We start from the raw sequence: 16,910 nt of genomic DNA on the forward strand, positions 1-16,910 counted from the left end.
CCAACAGTCGGATGCACGCGGGGACACCTGAGCCCCTTTCCGCACACATACACACACGTGTGCGCATCTGAGCACAGCGAGAGGTCAGGCATGCCCCTTTCCGCGACTTGGCCTGTGAAATATCGCCACTGCAGTCGCCGCAGCGTGCGTTCGTTCTCTGCGAAGAGCCGCGTGTCCTGTTGCCGATAGGCCAGGAAAACCTAGGCAAGGGGATGCTTCACCATCGATCGAATGCTTTCCAACGCTTTACGATCCTCTTCGCGCGCTTTACTGCGTGCCCTTTCGCCCGACCCCCTTTCCTCCTTTTCCTCCTCTAAGGTGATTCTTCCTCCTCCTCTTCTTCTTCCACGCCTATTGTTCCTTCCCTTCTCTCTCTTTGCCGCGAATTTATTCGTTTCTCTTGTCTAAGGAAAGAAGGAAAGAAGGAAGGAAGGTTTATTAAGATCGAACGAGTTTTACATCGCGCCTGGCGATATAATTTAGCTAAATCCCATTGTTTCTTTTATCGATGTGTGGAGATGGAGAAGAGGAGAAGGAGGAGGAGGAGGAAGACTGTGTTTAATTGTAAATCGATGGGGAGAGAGATGCGAGGATGATTGCTTCTGGCAATGTGATCTCGATGGTCGGGGGTGGATCTGGATTTGATGAGCGGCAAGATTCTCGTTGACGAGTTGAACCCGAATAATTTAATGGAGAGAAGTTTTATGAGAATTTTTCGAAAAAGTTGGGCATGGTTTTGGATAAATTTGATTCGGGGATTTTTTGCGTTTGATTTTATCCGAGTATCTGTTGCGATCGATAACGAAAGTGTTATCTAAGTTAATTCTCTTATGTCGATTATTTTATTTTATTATTATTAAAAAAAAATTCTCGTGGAAATTAAATTTAAATCATTATATTGAAGAACCGAGTGAAGATAAGTGAGCTTAACTTTTTTTTCTAGAATTTTTTAAAGCTTTGTAAAAACTTAGAAAAACTTTTAACGCGAACAAAATGGAGCAAAGAGCACTCCAGAGGGTTGAAGGAAGATTATTCGTAGGAAGAGGAGTTAGTAACTGATCCTGATTTTTTCGCAAACTCTCTCGAACGGAATTAAAAAAAAAAAAGAAAATTTAATTCCAACACAACGAAAAGGACAAGAATAGAACAGGTGATGTTGCATTTAAAATTATGAAAACAAAAAAAAAAAAAAATTGCCTCGTCGCAATTTCTCTCGCGTCATTCAAGTGATCATTCACTGTGAAACGACGAAAATAAAAAAAAATATATTTGCAAGAAACTCATTCATTAAACAAGTTCGTTAATAAATAGAGGCCCATGATCGATGATGACGTATTCGAAAGGATGACCGCCGAGAGGGCCTGGATGGTCGTGTGCCTGTGAACGAAGAATTATATTTAGAACGTTCGATAGAGAGAGTCACCATGCCAGCGAGCTAATCGTTAATTGATGCGCGAAAATTTCAACGAGGCTCGTCCTCGTGAGGCGCGCAACTCGATTTTTCTCGCTCTTGTTTCATAATGCTGGACGCGATTCCGCTTAATCCTCTAAGATTAATTTGCAAAGATTTCACTTTCTTTCGTGGCTCGTTGAAACGATACGCTCTCATTAGCGCGTTGATGGAAAAAAAAAAAAAAAAAATTCTGAGCAGAAATTTCACTCGAACGAGTTCCACCATTTTTCCGCTCCATTTTGCCTTCTAAATCGTGATGTTTTAAACGCGTTTTAATTACGAATAGAATATGGAATAACGTTTTTTTATCCATTATATACACGATCAAGTTTCTTCCTTCCATTGTTTTGCGCAGAAAGAATCTATGACGAAGATCGATACGTCCTCTTTGTTTGTTAATTTGCGAATCGAATATGAAAATAATGCTAGGTAATCGATCTTTATTCGTGTACTTGTGTACGCGAATCGAGGTGACAAATCGTTTTCTTCAATGGACGATTCAGTTTGTTTTCTCTTTTTTCCTTTTTCCGGGGGGGGAGTGATTGATAGACGACTTTGAAAAATGAGACCTGGTATCCCCAAACGCGATGTGAAACGCAAGCTTCTCGATAAGAAATCGATCGATAAGAAATCTACGCGTGTCCGTTTGCCGTTAAACTAATCTTCAATCGAAAAAAAAACGTAACTTTATAACTTTATAAATACAGAAAATGAAAATTTTCTAGAGATTAAATATTATATTAAGATATGCTCGCTCACTTTAATCGAGCTTTATTAAAACAAAGGGGGGAACACGAAAAATATTTTTCGTATATTAAATATTTCATTAGCATTCATGAATGCAATTACTCGCCATCAAGCAATTTTCGCATAATATATTATGCAATTATAATTATTCTCACACGCTGTTTCTCTAAAAAAAAAAAAAAAAGAGGAAGAAAGAAACAAAAGTTATTTTTCTTTTAATTAATTATACGATATCAATCCGCATAAAATCATCATTTAGGATGTTAAGGAACTCGAAGAGAATGGTAGGAAAAAATGCGTTCTAAGGAAGCACGGAATCGGTTGAAATTAAAGCGTGTCATTTCCCCACGAAATCCTTTCATCCTTTTAACACGATTAAATCGAAAGGGGGTGATTATCTCGAAACAATCGTGCCGGTTGCCCCTTGCACTCTTGGAGGGGCACTATAGTGAGGTATAGTGGCGGTGTTACCGCGGCTCGGCAGTCACGAGAATCGGTGGAAAGAGAGCTGCTGAATGAAGCCGGCTTCAGGGGGTGTTCCTGCAGTATTGATCGCCCCACCCTCGCACCACGGGACACATAGCATCCCTCCTTTTTCCTCTATCCTCACCCTCTCCATCGTCCGCTCTAACCCTCTCTCTCTCTCTCTCTCTCTCTCTCTCTCTTTCTCCCCGTCATTTTACCCTCTTCTTCCCTCACGCTACCCCACGTTACCTCCTTCCTTCTTCCTCTCAAGCTCTACACCTTTTTCATCCACCTGGCCGTTTCATCGTTTTGTCGCCTCCTCTTCCATCCTCCTCTCTCTCTTTCCCCTCCACCCTTTTAACAGATACCCTTTAGTATTCTTTCTCTCGAGTTTCTCTCCCTCTTTCTCTCACTCTGCACTCCACTTAACAACCCCTAGGAACGTCCAGGGGCAACTTCCACCGCGACCAACCCCCGCCCCGACCAACAAGCTAAACCTCCCCCTCCTCCTCGCTCAGTGTCAAGGTTGGGTCAAGCCGATTCTCGCGGACTGGAACTGGTTTTGATCGACGTGAATCTCGGCATGAATAACGCGGGCGTGTGCGAACGCGTATTTAGGAAATTGCTCGGTTTCCTGGCTATTATGGGGCAGCTTGAGAGAGGGTGGAAAGGGGGAGGGAGGGGATGACCGCGGCCTGTTAAGCGGCGCGCACAGGTGTAAGTTGCGTTGCAACCACTCGCGGGATTGTTACGCTTGCCCTGTCAGTGTTGCGGTGGCCTGGTCGGCCGGTGTTCGGTAATTGTCGGTTTTCATTGAAACCGACCTATACACTGTAGCGTACCCGATTTTAGACGAGTTTGATGCGTTGGACAGGTCATAGGGGATAACGTTTCTGAAAACGTCGATATTTCGTCCTTTATGCTGGATGGGCATGATGATGTCGAGGTAAAACGGGTAAAATCGTCGAGTGATATTAAAAAAAGAGAAATGTTATTTCTTTTTAGTATCGGGCTTGTTGCAGAGAATATCGAATTATCTATCGGTTAGTGATTTATATCGATCTAGATTTATTGGATACGTCTTAAAATCAATATCAAATACGTTTATCATCCGAGAGTTCACTCGAATCTTTTTCTTAATTCTCGAGATCGGATTTAATAACGAACCAAATCAAATAAATCCGATTCACTCACAGGAATACGGTTACACTTGTTGAAAGCTCTTGAACTTTTCTCTTTCATTTTTCAATTGGCGAAGAGAATTCGTGCGTACGATTTTCTTTTAACATTATCCCGTTATCCCAATTATTTAACATTACTAATAAAATAATACTCGAAGGCTATTCTTCGAGGGAATTTCAAATAAATTCGTAACAGATCTGTTCGATTTACAAACAATTGATTTACAAACAATAAAATTCTTGATCGAGTATCATTGAACTCCGCTATTGAAACGATTGAAATGAATTGACGAGGGCGCGTTCGCAAATCGATCGAGAACTTTCGCTTTCGAAAGATCACCGGCTTCGCAACGAGACCGGTTTCTTTATTTAATCGAATCGATCGAGGCACGAGTTAAAGGCCAGTCGATCCCATCGCTCGTTGGACCGACGATCGATCCGCGACGACGAAGCACCGGGGGTTTGCACAGGTATGCATTTACCGCGAACCGGATGACTCCGAAATTTCTTCCGCCGGTAACAGGAGGCTTCCTAACGCTATTAGAACGTTAGCCGCGCGCCGGTAATGCCGCGGTTGTTCTAGAAAATCGACCTGTCACGGGAGGAGGGGTGTCCAACCCTCTCTGCGCGCCAATCCTCCATTAATATTCCACGCCAGTTTCCTGCTCGATTTCGTTGATCCCTGTTATTTACGATCGGATCGATCGTGTTTCCCTCTCGATACGTCCATCTTACGTTCCCCTCCGCGTTACATTCTGATAAATTGTCGTTGGAGATGGCTGTTTTTCGGCATGTGATTGTATCGATTTTTATTTGTCGAAACGCAGTGAAGAGAATTCATTTTTTTTCGGCTTTCCTTTCTGGATGGAGTGCGATTAAAGTCGTAAATTTTGGAAAATTGGATCGGTGTGGATGAAATGGCGCTTTTTCCTTCGGATCGACCATTTTGATCGTGTTTTAAATTAATCTTGCTTCGATATTTTAAAATTAACATTGAGTAGGTTGAAAGATTCTCATTGTATCAAAAAATCGAGACTTCGATTTCGATATTTCATCCTTTCCACAAATTTTCAATTTATTAATTTCGATTTTCATTCCTGAAATTTCGATCTCGAACGAGTCTCGACATTAAAATTTTGATCGTCAATTTGCTGGAGATGGATTTGAATAAAGGGGCCTTCAATATTCCAATACCATCGACGTTAATATACAATGGACATCGATAATACGTTGAGTCAATTTCCAAAGTGATTGTAAATGATTGTAAATCGTACACGGTGCATGCGAGATCTTAACTCTTGCGAACTTCTTACTTGCTTTGCACTTAAGCAGCAAAAAAAGGAATTGCCACCTTTTTCTGCTTATCGTTTGTTCGCAGCCACGAACATTTTTCGCCATCTCGTTCGCTTCGTAATAAAAACTAGTTATGGTATCGCGTTATGTACACAATCGTTACCTGTAATTTTCTTTTCAACCGTATTAATCTCGATTTTGAACGATGCAAAATTACGTTTAATTTAATCGAATAAACGAATGAACGTATTTGTTTCGGGTGAAATTAATCTCGTTACTATTTGATGAAAAATAAATATTTTCCTGCGAGTTATAAAAATTTTGATTCTGAAAAGATTAGTTTTAATGGAAAGGGGATAAGAATCGTGTCAAATAACACGTTCATTGTATTAAAAATAATTGTAAAAATCTCGGCTTTGTATATTATCACATAATATAGTAAAAGAATGAAAATACGCAATTAGAAAACTGTAAACTGCTGATATAAAATTATTGAAAAATATTATGACAGTGTACAAGAGTCGGCGAGTTTATCGTGTCGCTGATTTATATCATTTGCAAATCATCATCGATTACTTTCATAATTGTTTAATGCCAATTTTAACGTTTTTACGTGGAATAACCGTGAAACGGTTATTCGATGGAGGGAATGTTAATTCAATATTCCGGAGAGCGTCACATGTCGAAAGTTTTGATGTTCTCTATAATGTATGTCCGTCATAAAATATGAAACCTAATAGAAATACGAGGATATATCTTATAAAAGGGTAAAGCGAGCCTGTGCACAAGATATTCAAATAGAAACATTTAATGCGTTATTATAAAATATTATTCCGATATATTATATTTTTCGTGCGATTCGTCGTTGCATACACCGAAAACGATATATTTCGAAATTCGATATCCTCCATTACGTATTCGATCATAAAACATGAGGCGTAATAGAAATAAGGCAATACGTCATAAAAGTTGAAAAGAAGAGGGAGGGAGTTCGAATAAAACGAAAACGTGACTCCGGATCGTATTCCTTTTTTATATAATTCTCTTCTTCTATCGCACGTGGGACAAAATTTAAAAAAACGCGTACATTCCAACATTTTGTTCAACGTTGTTTTTAACTTTTGACACGATTGTATCCGCATATTTGATTTAACTTTAACCATTCGAAACTTTAGTCCCCGTTAATAATAAAAATTTCATTAAAAGTATTCCTCGTATCTATTAAAAGAAATTTATTTATAAAATTTATCGATAAATTTTGTATACCACTGTGAAATGATATCCCGTTTAATTTTCAATAATAATTTCCAAACCTTCCCCTGTTGCACAAATAAATATCGTGTTTCATCGAGGAAAATAAGGTAGCAGATATCCTAGGCAAACTTTCACAAAACTATAAAATATTTGTAGGTAGATTAATATTTTAATTACGAAATTTTAATTATTTCGAATGAAAAATATCCCGTAGAAAAATATTCGGAGAACAACGAAACAACGGTTCAATACAGAAATTACGAAATATTGGATTTTTCGTTGAAAATACAATGTTCTCGCGTTTCTCAAAAATACAAACGCGATACTGCCTCTAAACGACATTCGATTCTCCACGCCAACTAAACATTACACTTCCACTCTATTTCCCCTTTAACCTATCCTTCTCCACATTTTTTTGTTTCACCCCTTTCCTCCCATACTTTATTCCCTTTGTTTGCAATTTGTTTTCGCAACCCTTCTTTCTCCCTCCGATTATATCAATGTTCTCAACATTTCTCAACATCCAAAACTTTCGGGGAACACGTCGAAGCCAGAAAAACTGGTTATATTATCTCGCAAAAGTGGAAACTGCGGGCCGGAAGTTAGCATGCCCCTTGTTCGAGGAAACCAACTATGGTAGAACTGTATAAGATTGGCCGTGAGGGAGGGTAATGCAGCGGGGGAGGGCGTGTAAATCGCTGCTGACGAGTGGGCGGGTTTGCATGAGGCGTGACGACACGAACGAGAGGGGAAACTTTCAAATTTCTTCCGGCGATAATGGCCGGTTTCCTGGTCGGGATTATGACATCGCCACTCCGTCTATACACAGTTTCGCCGGGTATCACGCGCAGATTTTATCGAGGGACGATCGTGAACGCGATAAAACGCGAATAATTTCGAATTCCACCACCGTGGAATTTCGTTAGCCACGGGGTGATACCCCCGATCGATGTAAGGTCGCGCCACACGCTCGCTCGATAAAACGGTTCGTTTCCACGTCGAAGCTGATATCGATCGTTTTGTGGTTGGGTTTCGAGCGTTCGTGCATTCTCTCCTGTACTCGATCCTTCCTTCGTATCGTATATTTGATATACGAGTTAGTAATTGGAAGATCGGTAATTAAATACAGGGCTTCGTATATAACGGATATTTTACGAACGTTATGGAAAATTTTAACAATCTCTTTCGAATTTCTTAGGTTAGGTTGGGCAAGTTGGGATATTACGAAAAAGAATACGATAGATTGGTAGATTTCAGAATATTGAAAATTTTTCAGAGGGGGGATATTGTAAAAGTTGTTGCGCGTGGAAATATTGCGGAATATTGCTTAAGCGATATTAATCAATGTGCAAATACAAATATAATATTTCTCGTGGCCGTTTCACGTATTCGCTATTGAAAAGAATTTTGTTTTATTATCCAGGTTATTCCGTTTTTAATAAATTTCTATCGATTCGATGATTTCCGGAAATGGAAATAATTTCCAAGAATTTAATTTTTCTTCGTAATCACTTTAAAAACTGTGAATTCAGTTATTCAAAGTGGCAAAACCTTTATCGAAAAAGGTTCCGGGATCAAAGGATAGAATCGGTTTACCTCGGTATTTGAATGGCGCAGGGTATTTGAATATTACAGCGTGAATTTCTCTATGATCCCCTGGGACTCCTCCGCTAATTTATGACACTCTAGATCGATGCAGTCGCGGGAAATTCAGGTCGTGGCCCTCTTTATCTTTCATTATTAACGATTCCCTTCCCTCTAGTTAATTGTATTTTTGTAATCTCGAATATTGTTTCTTTAACGATCCACAGATTTTTACACAAATTCGAACGATTCCTTCGATTTCTTATTATATATACATTTGTCTTAACACCATTCTTTTATTTTTAAATTACCAATTTTTAAATTATACATAAAAATGATAAATCAATTTTATCCCTCTCGATTTGATTTTAATCGAAATGCAAAATTCATAATGCTACGCATGAAAATTAATTAACAAAAGTATATATATATATTTTTCGAATCGAATTTCTTTATTCTAATCTATTTCTATTCTTTTTATTCGCGCAGGTCTGACAAAACGGATCCCAAAGGCATGGCCAGCAGCACGGAGGATTACGGGTCGGAATTACAGGAGCTGCAGTGGGGTGGGGGCGGGGGGTCCCACTTCCTGCGTAGCGGTTCCCACTTCCTGAGGAGCGGTACCGGCGGTTGTTACGAAGCCGAGGATTTGGAGCCGACGAGCAGGCACCATGGCAGCCAGCACAGGGGATATTACAGCCCTCCCGGCACGAGTTACACGATCGTCGAGAGGCCGCCGAGTGCCCCGCACCACCATTCGTCCCACACCACCCCGTACAGGCACAGGGGGCACGCCACAGCAGGATCTGGCGCCATCTCACCTGAACAGGTGCTTAGGTAAGCATTCCATCCATGGTTTCCTTCCTAACTTTCTCGTATTTACGTGAAAATTTTTATATATCGAATAGTTGTAACAGAGAAGAACGTGGAGCTATTTTGGGGATTGTGAAATTGCGTTCTTAAAGAAATATCGTATTGAATTGTAAGAAATAATTCGAGTTTTATTAGACAGAAGTAAGTAGTTGTAGTAATATTGTTTCGTCGTGTTAAAACGTAGATATCGATGGAATATCCGATTAAACAGTTAAGGGAAATGTTGGTGAATTGATCAACCCGAACAACTTAGAAATTCATTGAATAATCGATCCGTTTAATTATAAAACACACGAGTTCAGTTAATTTCAAATCCGAAGCAATTCTTACAAAATACTCTACGAATCAATTACCCTACTGATCAAATAATTCAATATTCAATATTCAACGTGCATAAGAATATCTCACAAACATGCTCAAAATTTCAAAAGTCGCATTGTGATTTTTAAAAAAACTGAGATAAAAACGTAATAAAGAAAGCTGCGAGTGACACGCTTTACGAAAAAAAAAAAAGGAAAAAAGATTGACATTTGCAATTTCTGCTTCGTCAGACTTTTCGGAAACGGTGTTTCGGAGCGTCGACAGGGGGACAGGAGGACACCGGCCTCCTCGCCTGCGAGCGTTGCCGCGGTGAGAAGCACACCATCCTCGACGTCCCAGCAACAGCAGCAGTCGCAGCAATCTCAGCAATCGCAGCCGAACCCGACCAATCCCCCGACCTCGCCGAGTTCCCAGCCCCTCAGCCTTCAGGAACTCACCGTAAGGACAATCACCATGACGAGAGATCCACCGGACTCTCATGGCTTTGGGATCTGCGTGAAGGGTGGCAAGGACGCAGGTGAGATCCGAAGTACCTTCAGGCTACCTCCATCGCCGTACTTCGCGCCTCAAGATCGAGGTATCTTCCGAAACTTGTGACTTTCATTGCCGTTCGTTGCTCGCCGTTCGTTGCTCGCAGCCGTGGTGCTCGATTCTCATCGAATTGCGATTCGTTGCGAACTTAATCGGGAGTAAGATTGTTATAATTGTCTCGTTTCTTGCCTCGTTCTTCTTTTAATAATTTTTCGCTATATTTTGTACTTTTATTCCGTTTTATATGGTTAACGTAACGATCAGTATCATTATAATATATAATTTTATAAATATTACTACGTTTAATTAATAATAATGTTAATTATAGAGTTAGAGTTCATTTTTATCGAGATTTTGAAACTTGTTAAATTTTTTAAATTGTTTATCGTTTGAATTTATTTCTACGAATCTCTCGATATGACAAGTAAAATGTTTCTTCGTTGACTTGAATCGTTGATTTCAAAGATTTGATCTTTTTTTTTGAAGTTAAGATTAAATTTATACGAAACGAAATCGCAATCGATATTTTCACACCACGACGCGATCTTCTCTATCGTGTATTTCTAAGCAGATTCAGTCCTTGTTTCGCTGCCAATAGCGTCACCGACACCCTGTGCTTCCTGTGCTTCAGCACAGCTGTCACGTGTCTCTCATTCTCACCGTCTTTCCATTCTCGTGACGAATCCTTCCATCAAACGAAAGAATTCCGTGCGTTATATACAGAAAAGCAGTATAAATTTTACGATGTTATTAAACTCAAGCTTTTTCTTTTTCTTCTTTTTTTAACGTAACTTGAAATTTAAATAATATTTTTATCCCGATGAACATTGTCCGCCGAAAATAAAGCTTTTTTTATTATATTTATTATTTTTATCAACGAGCAACGATATGAAATTTTTAATTTTTTTTTTAAATTCGACTTTTTTTTTTACTCTTCGTTAAATTCTAGAATGAAAAAATACGATGAAATGAAAAATAATTTAAGTAAAGATAAATTGTCGATCGAAATCATTGAATAAATTCGGCGGAGAACGAATTTGTTTTCGTTTTGAAAATTGTTTTCGTTCGGAAGATTATCGTCGCTAGAACGGGAACCGAAAGGCAGGGAATGGTGGGGAGAAAACATGTTTTCGATCATTAAATGTCGTTTCCATTCCAGTTACGGCCTCCGGTGCGAAAGGACGTATTACATTCGGATCGCGTTTCGCCTCGATTTTTTCCCTTCTTCTCATCGTCTCGTTGTATTTTTTATCGTTATACGGGAAGAAAGTCACCATTCGTTCAATCGATCGATGACCAGTACGATTTTTCGAACGAAAAAAAAAAGAGGATAAATAATAATTAAAATTATCGCGATTGTTTTTCTCTAATCATTTATTTTTTTTTCTTTTTACGACGTTGGTTTTATAATTTATACTAGACTTCTCTGGAAAACGTGGAAATATCGAAGAAAAGAGAAGTATATTGACTGTTCTTTCTTCCTATATTAATATTTTTCAAATTTTATTTTCCTTTATATACCATAACTTTTCTAAATTATAATTTTACGTATCATCATTTACGTAATTACAATTCAAAAAATAATCCTCAAGTGTCCCATCTACGCTTTTCTCTCCAAATCAACAATTCTATACCGTGAAGCTTTCAAAGAAATCAGTAATCTAACACGAATCACGATCAAATATATTATAATAGATTATAATAGACGAAGGAATTGTTCTTCGATTAACAAAAAGCGCGCGATCGCATATTGGGGGTGCAATCAATTCGTGGCGCGAATATCCCCTTTTTCGGTGTAATTAGCGACTAATTGACCACCTCGTGTTTAATGACGCGCTTCTAATTGCCTCCAGTCCTCGCGCATATTTTTCTTCCGCGTTGCTTCGTCGTGAAACGGATTAAATAATCGCGCGTGATGTATCCGCGATCGATTCGATCAAATCGTATCGTTTTTTCGCTCCTCTCGTGAATTTGTATTGAAAATTATAAAAAAGAAATCGTGGAAAGAAATCGATTAAAAAATGTTTGTTTTGCGATTTTATATAAACCAATGCGGTGAATAGTATATATATATACAGTGAAACAGGTTGATTTTAGAGATTAGGTTGATTTTAGAGATTGCTTTTTTAAATTCAAAGATAGAGGGAGCGAGATAGAGTTTTATTTAACGTGAATTTAAATAATAATTTATGATCCAGTAAATAAGTTTCGATAAAATATTTTTTATGTTATATGAATTTTTGTGTCTTTTCGATCGATAGAATCGTTTCATGAATATATTAGTGGTCTGCGTACATATTCGTGTTTTGAATACAACAATTCTCGAGAGGAGCTTTAAAAGTTTAAAACTAACTCGTTAAATAATAATTATATCGAGGAATGTTTAGTAATTCGGGGGAAAGAGTTTTACGCTAGAGTTTTTTCATATCATTATCCCCTTTATTTATCGTCTTTTTATATCGGTTGTTTACCAAGTTAAGATAAACAAACACCCAGAGCAATTTATTGTGGCCGATGAAGGGGATAGTTTGTTTCGTTCAGTTGATATCGAGGTATAGAGTTAGTTGAAAAATTGTTATTGGTTTTCATGAAGCTTTATGGATAGATGGAAAAATAAGAGAGAGAGAGAGAATTTCTGAATTTTTCGATTAATTTCCTATCCTCTGATCTTTTGTACATCGATATTATTAATCATCGACATCCACTAATTTCCTAAATTAAAAACTTCCTCTTAAAACATATGTATACGTAAGGGTTGAAAATTAAATTTGAAAATTCATTTATGTGAGTGCAAAAGATATAAAAATATTTTTTTATAATTCGCATTTATAATAACACATCACGATTATCCAATATAATACGAAAATCTGAAAAGAAATCTCTCGTCGCCAATTCTCTCGTGTTACACAAAGAAATAACATTCTATAAATAAGAAAGAAGGAACAGTCATTGCAATAAAAAAAAAAAAGAAAAAAGAAATCGAGAAGGAAAAAAAAAACACACGATCATGGAACGAGTTGGAATTCAAAGTTCGATCGAAAAGAACGGAGAACGTTGGTTTTCCAGAGAAGTTCCTTGCTCGTACTCGAAAGATAAATAGAAATGTCCCCTGTCCGGGATCCACGTTCCGCGGATGCCGGGATGCGCATCCTCGACATGGTCGGGGTCCGGTTTCACGGTTTCGAGTCTCGTAAAATTCACGCTTGATCATGGTATACCGCACACGCACCGTCAACGATCGCTTCATGCTTGATCCTCGTCGAGATCTCGGGCGTGAAACCTTTTCTCTCCTCTTTTTCTTTCGCTTCCCTTTCAAACGTGGAAACGCGCGCGGTTCTTGTGAAATCATCGTGGATCCTGGAGGGGACTGTGCCCTAGCCGGAAACGATACCCGAGGCTGTCTCGTTTCTTTTTTTGTTTCTTCGAAAAATTTTCTTCGAAATTTTTTAATCGCAAAATTATTGAATATTTCACAATGAATTTCTTATTCGAATAAATTTTCAAGGGTTTTTTTTTTTTCATAATATTCAATTGGAAATTTCGATTTTTCAATTTTAAGTCGTAAATTTTATCGAACTTTTTTTCTTCTATAGGATTTATTACACGTACGAGACAGTTGTTTTTTGTAATTATTATTTGGACATTTTGAATGGAAGATTAAAAAAAAAAAAAAACAGAAACGAAAGTCGAAAGATAGAAAAAAGATTGGGATCCGATCGAAATGATCGATGGTTAATTTTCGAAGAGACAACCACGAAGCCTTGGCGTCGTTTCGGGCCGGTCGAAATCGATATAAGCCAACTGGCGGTGTGTCTTTCTTGTTTTCTGTTTCGCTGTACCAGAAGCTCAGTCAGGTAACTCATCAACCATACGAACCGAAAGGCAGAGAGAATGTAAGGAAAGAAATAAAAAAAAAAAAAAAGAAAATGAGCGAAAGAGCGAGTGAAAGAGAAACAGATCGAAAGAAGAGAGAAAGAGAAACATTAGCATTATACAACCCTTCCAAAGAAAAAGAAAAAAAAAAAAAAGAAAAGAATAGTCACAGGAAGATTGAAACGGCTCGAAATTTCGAAATTATAATTAAATTTCGAAAATTTATTTATTTTCCTTTTTTTTATCTCGTCTCATAATTTCCATAATACATTAAAGTTTTTAATACATTCACGATGTAATCCACGAGCCAAGCGAAATTTCACCGACGACGATGCGAGAGATTCTAATTTAATAAAGAACGTAACTCTGATATATTAACGCGTACACGACAACGACGGATACACCAAGTCGGTGAACATTGCAGAGGAGGTTTTATCGTTTCCAGGGACGTCGTTAACGCGAGAAAAAGACCAGATCTGAGAAAGAGAGGGAGGATGCAGGAAAAAAATTCTGAAACACCGATATAAATTACATTAAGCGCGATTAAAGGCACCAACTTCTGCTTTTATCCGGTAATTTTTTTTTAATATATATATATATATTTTTTTTTTCTCTCATTTCGAATGAGAATGGTTGACGATTTATATCCTCGTGAGTCGATGATCGTTAATCGACATGATGATTTATATCTTCGAGTTCGATTGATAAAACACGAATTATGGCGGGGGACGTTCGATTCGATCGTGGTCACCGTTCGAGACGATAAGTTTGTTTAACCCTTGAAGTACCCAAGCTGTGTATTTAGATATGTCTTTGAACTTGGTTTTCAAGAGCGTAGTTAAGGGTTTATAGCGACCCTTCCTTTAATCGAAATAAAATTTCGAAACTTTTTCGAGACGTTCAATATTGGATCGGTACTTCGAGGATTAATCGAACTTCGTATACAATCTTCAACGTATCATTTATCGTGATCGAACGATTTGTCATGTCTTCATTCGATCCTCGTTTTTAAACGTCTTCGACCTTTCGCCTTATCAATCACACGAAGATGCACTTAGGTCTTGAATTATAGTTTAAGACAGTTTGATGGATGTGGAAAGGTTGCGTGAAAAAGAGTATAAAAACGTAATTTTTTCTTTCATCTTTCTTTTTCTTTCCAAATTATCTTACGCAAAGGAAATATAAACTTTGCTGGCTAGTTTCAAATAAATAAATAATCACAATTTAGAGACCATCTCGATATGAAATCATTCATTATCTCTCTTTGCATATTTCTTTGTGGTCTGTATATTTCAAAATGGGGGAGGTAGAAATAGAAAATAAAAGGTTCGAGGATATTATCGTGTTTTAATAGAATTCGAAAAAAATTATTTTTTTTTTAAAAAATAGCATTTTCCTCGTTATTACAATTTGGAAAAATATTATTCCATTTTCTGAATCTTTCTCTATAAAATTTCTTATGTTAAAATGTTTAAAATTTAGGGAATTTTATCGTGAAAAAGAATCAACATTTCTTTCGAGTTTTCTCTCACATTTATAATATTTCTGTTATCTTTTTGTTTCGAAAAGGCAAAGGATTAATCGTCAACCATTATCGATAATGTCAGACGACCATTTGACATCGAATAGAAATTAACTTTTCGTGAAATGAAAACATTTCGGTATCGAATTTTAAATAACAAAATTTTCAATTCTATTAAAAGTTAATAAGTTCATTCCTCTTTTTTTTTTTATTGGTGAATTTTATTTTGCCTACTCTAATTACAGCGAATAAATATAAAAAGAAAATAAAAAAGATATCAAAGTGTAAATCACGTCAAATAATTGACATAATGTAATCTCAATAAGATAAAAACAAACTATTTCTCATAAGTTCGTTTGGTTCGTTAAATTTTCCAAAATTTTTTCAAAAATTGTCCCTTCAAGACAAATAAATTAACTTCAAATCTATAACATTCTTTCAAAAGATATAGAAACGAATTTACTTCGATCTAGCACAATTGCACTATAATTCAAGTTGCGCGATCAATCGATATAAAATAAATACTTTGCTTCGCTCCAAATACGAGTTTAAGGATCATAAACGACCGTATGATCGAGTGGAGAGGATCGATCGAATTGCGAGTCGTTTTCGCACAGATCGGTTTTTCGAAGACACTCGACGAGGTTAAAAAGGCCATTTTCTGGCGGATTTTCCTGTATCGTATTCGAATTTCGTGGCCGTTCCAATCTCCTCGTGATTCTCGAGTATTCATACTCGCATATTCACAATTTCATACACACATATAGAAACACGCATACTCACATTGAGTAACGATCGATGTCGCATGAAAGTGTAATGCGCAGATCGGCCGAGCTTGGAGGCAGAGAAAGGAAGCCAATGATGAAACGTTGGAGAGATCAAAATTTTTCTCTTTTTTCTTTCTTTCTTTCTTTTTTTTTTTTTTTAACGAAAGATACTTTTTTTTCTATTGAGATCCGGCCTCTGTCGATTCTCGATCGCGCGTACAATCGTCAAAGCAACGTTTTATAACGGATGCTCGTATGCAGAGACTGAAATTTTTTACGTGATTGCAGGGGATGCGGGGAGAGATTGAAGATGAAATTCCACTTCTCTCTTTTCTTTTTTTCGCAACCCGTTTGAGGAATTTTCTCTAGTAATTATTTAATAAAGTTGATCCATTTTTTTCTTCCAATATTTATTCTTTGTTCGTACAATTTTCTGCGAAGATGGTAGTCAAAGAAAATTCAAAAGGGATTAATCACAATCTTCTTTATCTTCTTTATCTTCTTTATTATTTACGCTTTCTTTCGAATCCAGTAAAAATTCCTCGAATTCTCTAACATTTAGCAGAGAATCATCTCCTTTGCATATTCTTCGTAACGCAAACAGTCCAATCTTATTCGAAATCGTTTTCATGCTTCTTTCTTCTCTTTTATAAAAATTTCTCGGTATTTCTCTAATATTCCGCGCGGCTATCAACATTGCTTCCTTATTTTCGTGATCTTCTCAACACGAACGATTTATCTTTTCTAATGAGAATATATATTTTTACAAAGCGTCGCGATAATCGCGCAAATGGCTGGATCGCGGTCGAGCGGTCGTTAAAAAAGAAACAGGTGTCCTCGCGACCGATTCCCACCGAGCATCGGAATGCATCTGTCCGATTGTCGTCCTCGTTTTTTCCAGAATGTTTCGATCGCCGATTTCACCGTTTGCCGCGCGCGCACTCGCTTTTTTTGGTATCATCGAGAGTTCTTTCGCGTGATAAGGATAGATTAGCCTGGAAAACGTGAATTCCTTTCGATCCGCGGATGGCTAAAGTCGAGGGGGG

At 37.6% G+C, this 16,910-nt stretch overlaps 1 protein-coding gene across 9 annotated transcripts in view; it reads left to right on the forward strand.

The window, feature by feature from the left end:
- LOC102673940 (whirlin) overlaps positions 1 to 16,910 on the forward strand; it is a 92,654-nt gene that overhangs the window by 18,793 nt on the left and 56,951 nt on the right. For 6 of the 9 annotated variants that reach the window (XM_031509700.1, XM_006614081.2, XM_031509701.1 and 3 more), the window contains 2 exons: positions 8,467 to 8,814; positions 9,402 to 9,748. In XM_031509700.1, coding sequence (XP_031365560.1) covers positions 8,467 to 8,814; positions 9,402 to 9,748 — 695 coding nt within the window. Of the gene's footprint in view, positions 1 to 8,466; positions 8,815 to 9,401; positions 9,749 to 13,544; positions 13,557 to 16,910 lie in introns of all 9 variants that reach the window. The other 3 variants (XM_031509696.1, XM_031509697.1, XM_031509698.1) reach the window with 3 other exon arrangements.

Source organism: Apis dorsata, unplaced genomic scaffold (genome assembly GCF_000469605.1).
Source record: "Apis dorsata unplaced genomic scaffold, Apis dorsata 1.3 scaffold_169, whole genome shotgun sequence".
Classification (NCBI taxonomy): domain Eukaryota; kingdom Metazoa; phylum Arthropoda; class Insecta; order Hymenoptera; family Apidae; genus Apis; species Apis dorsata.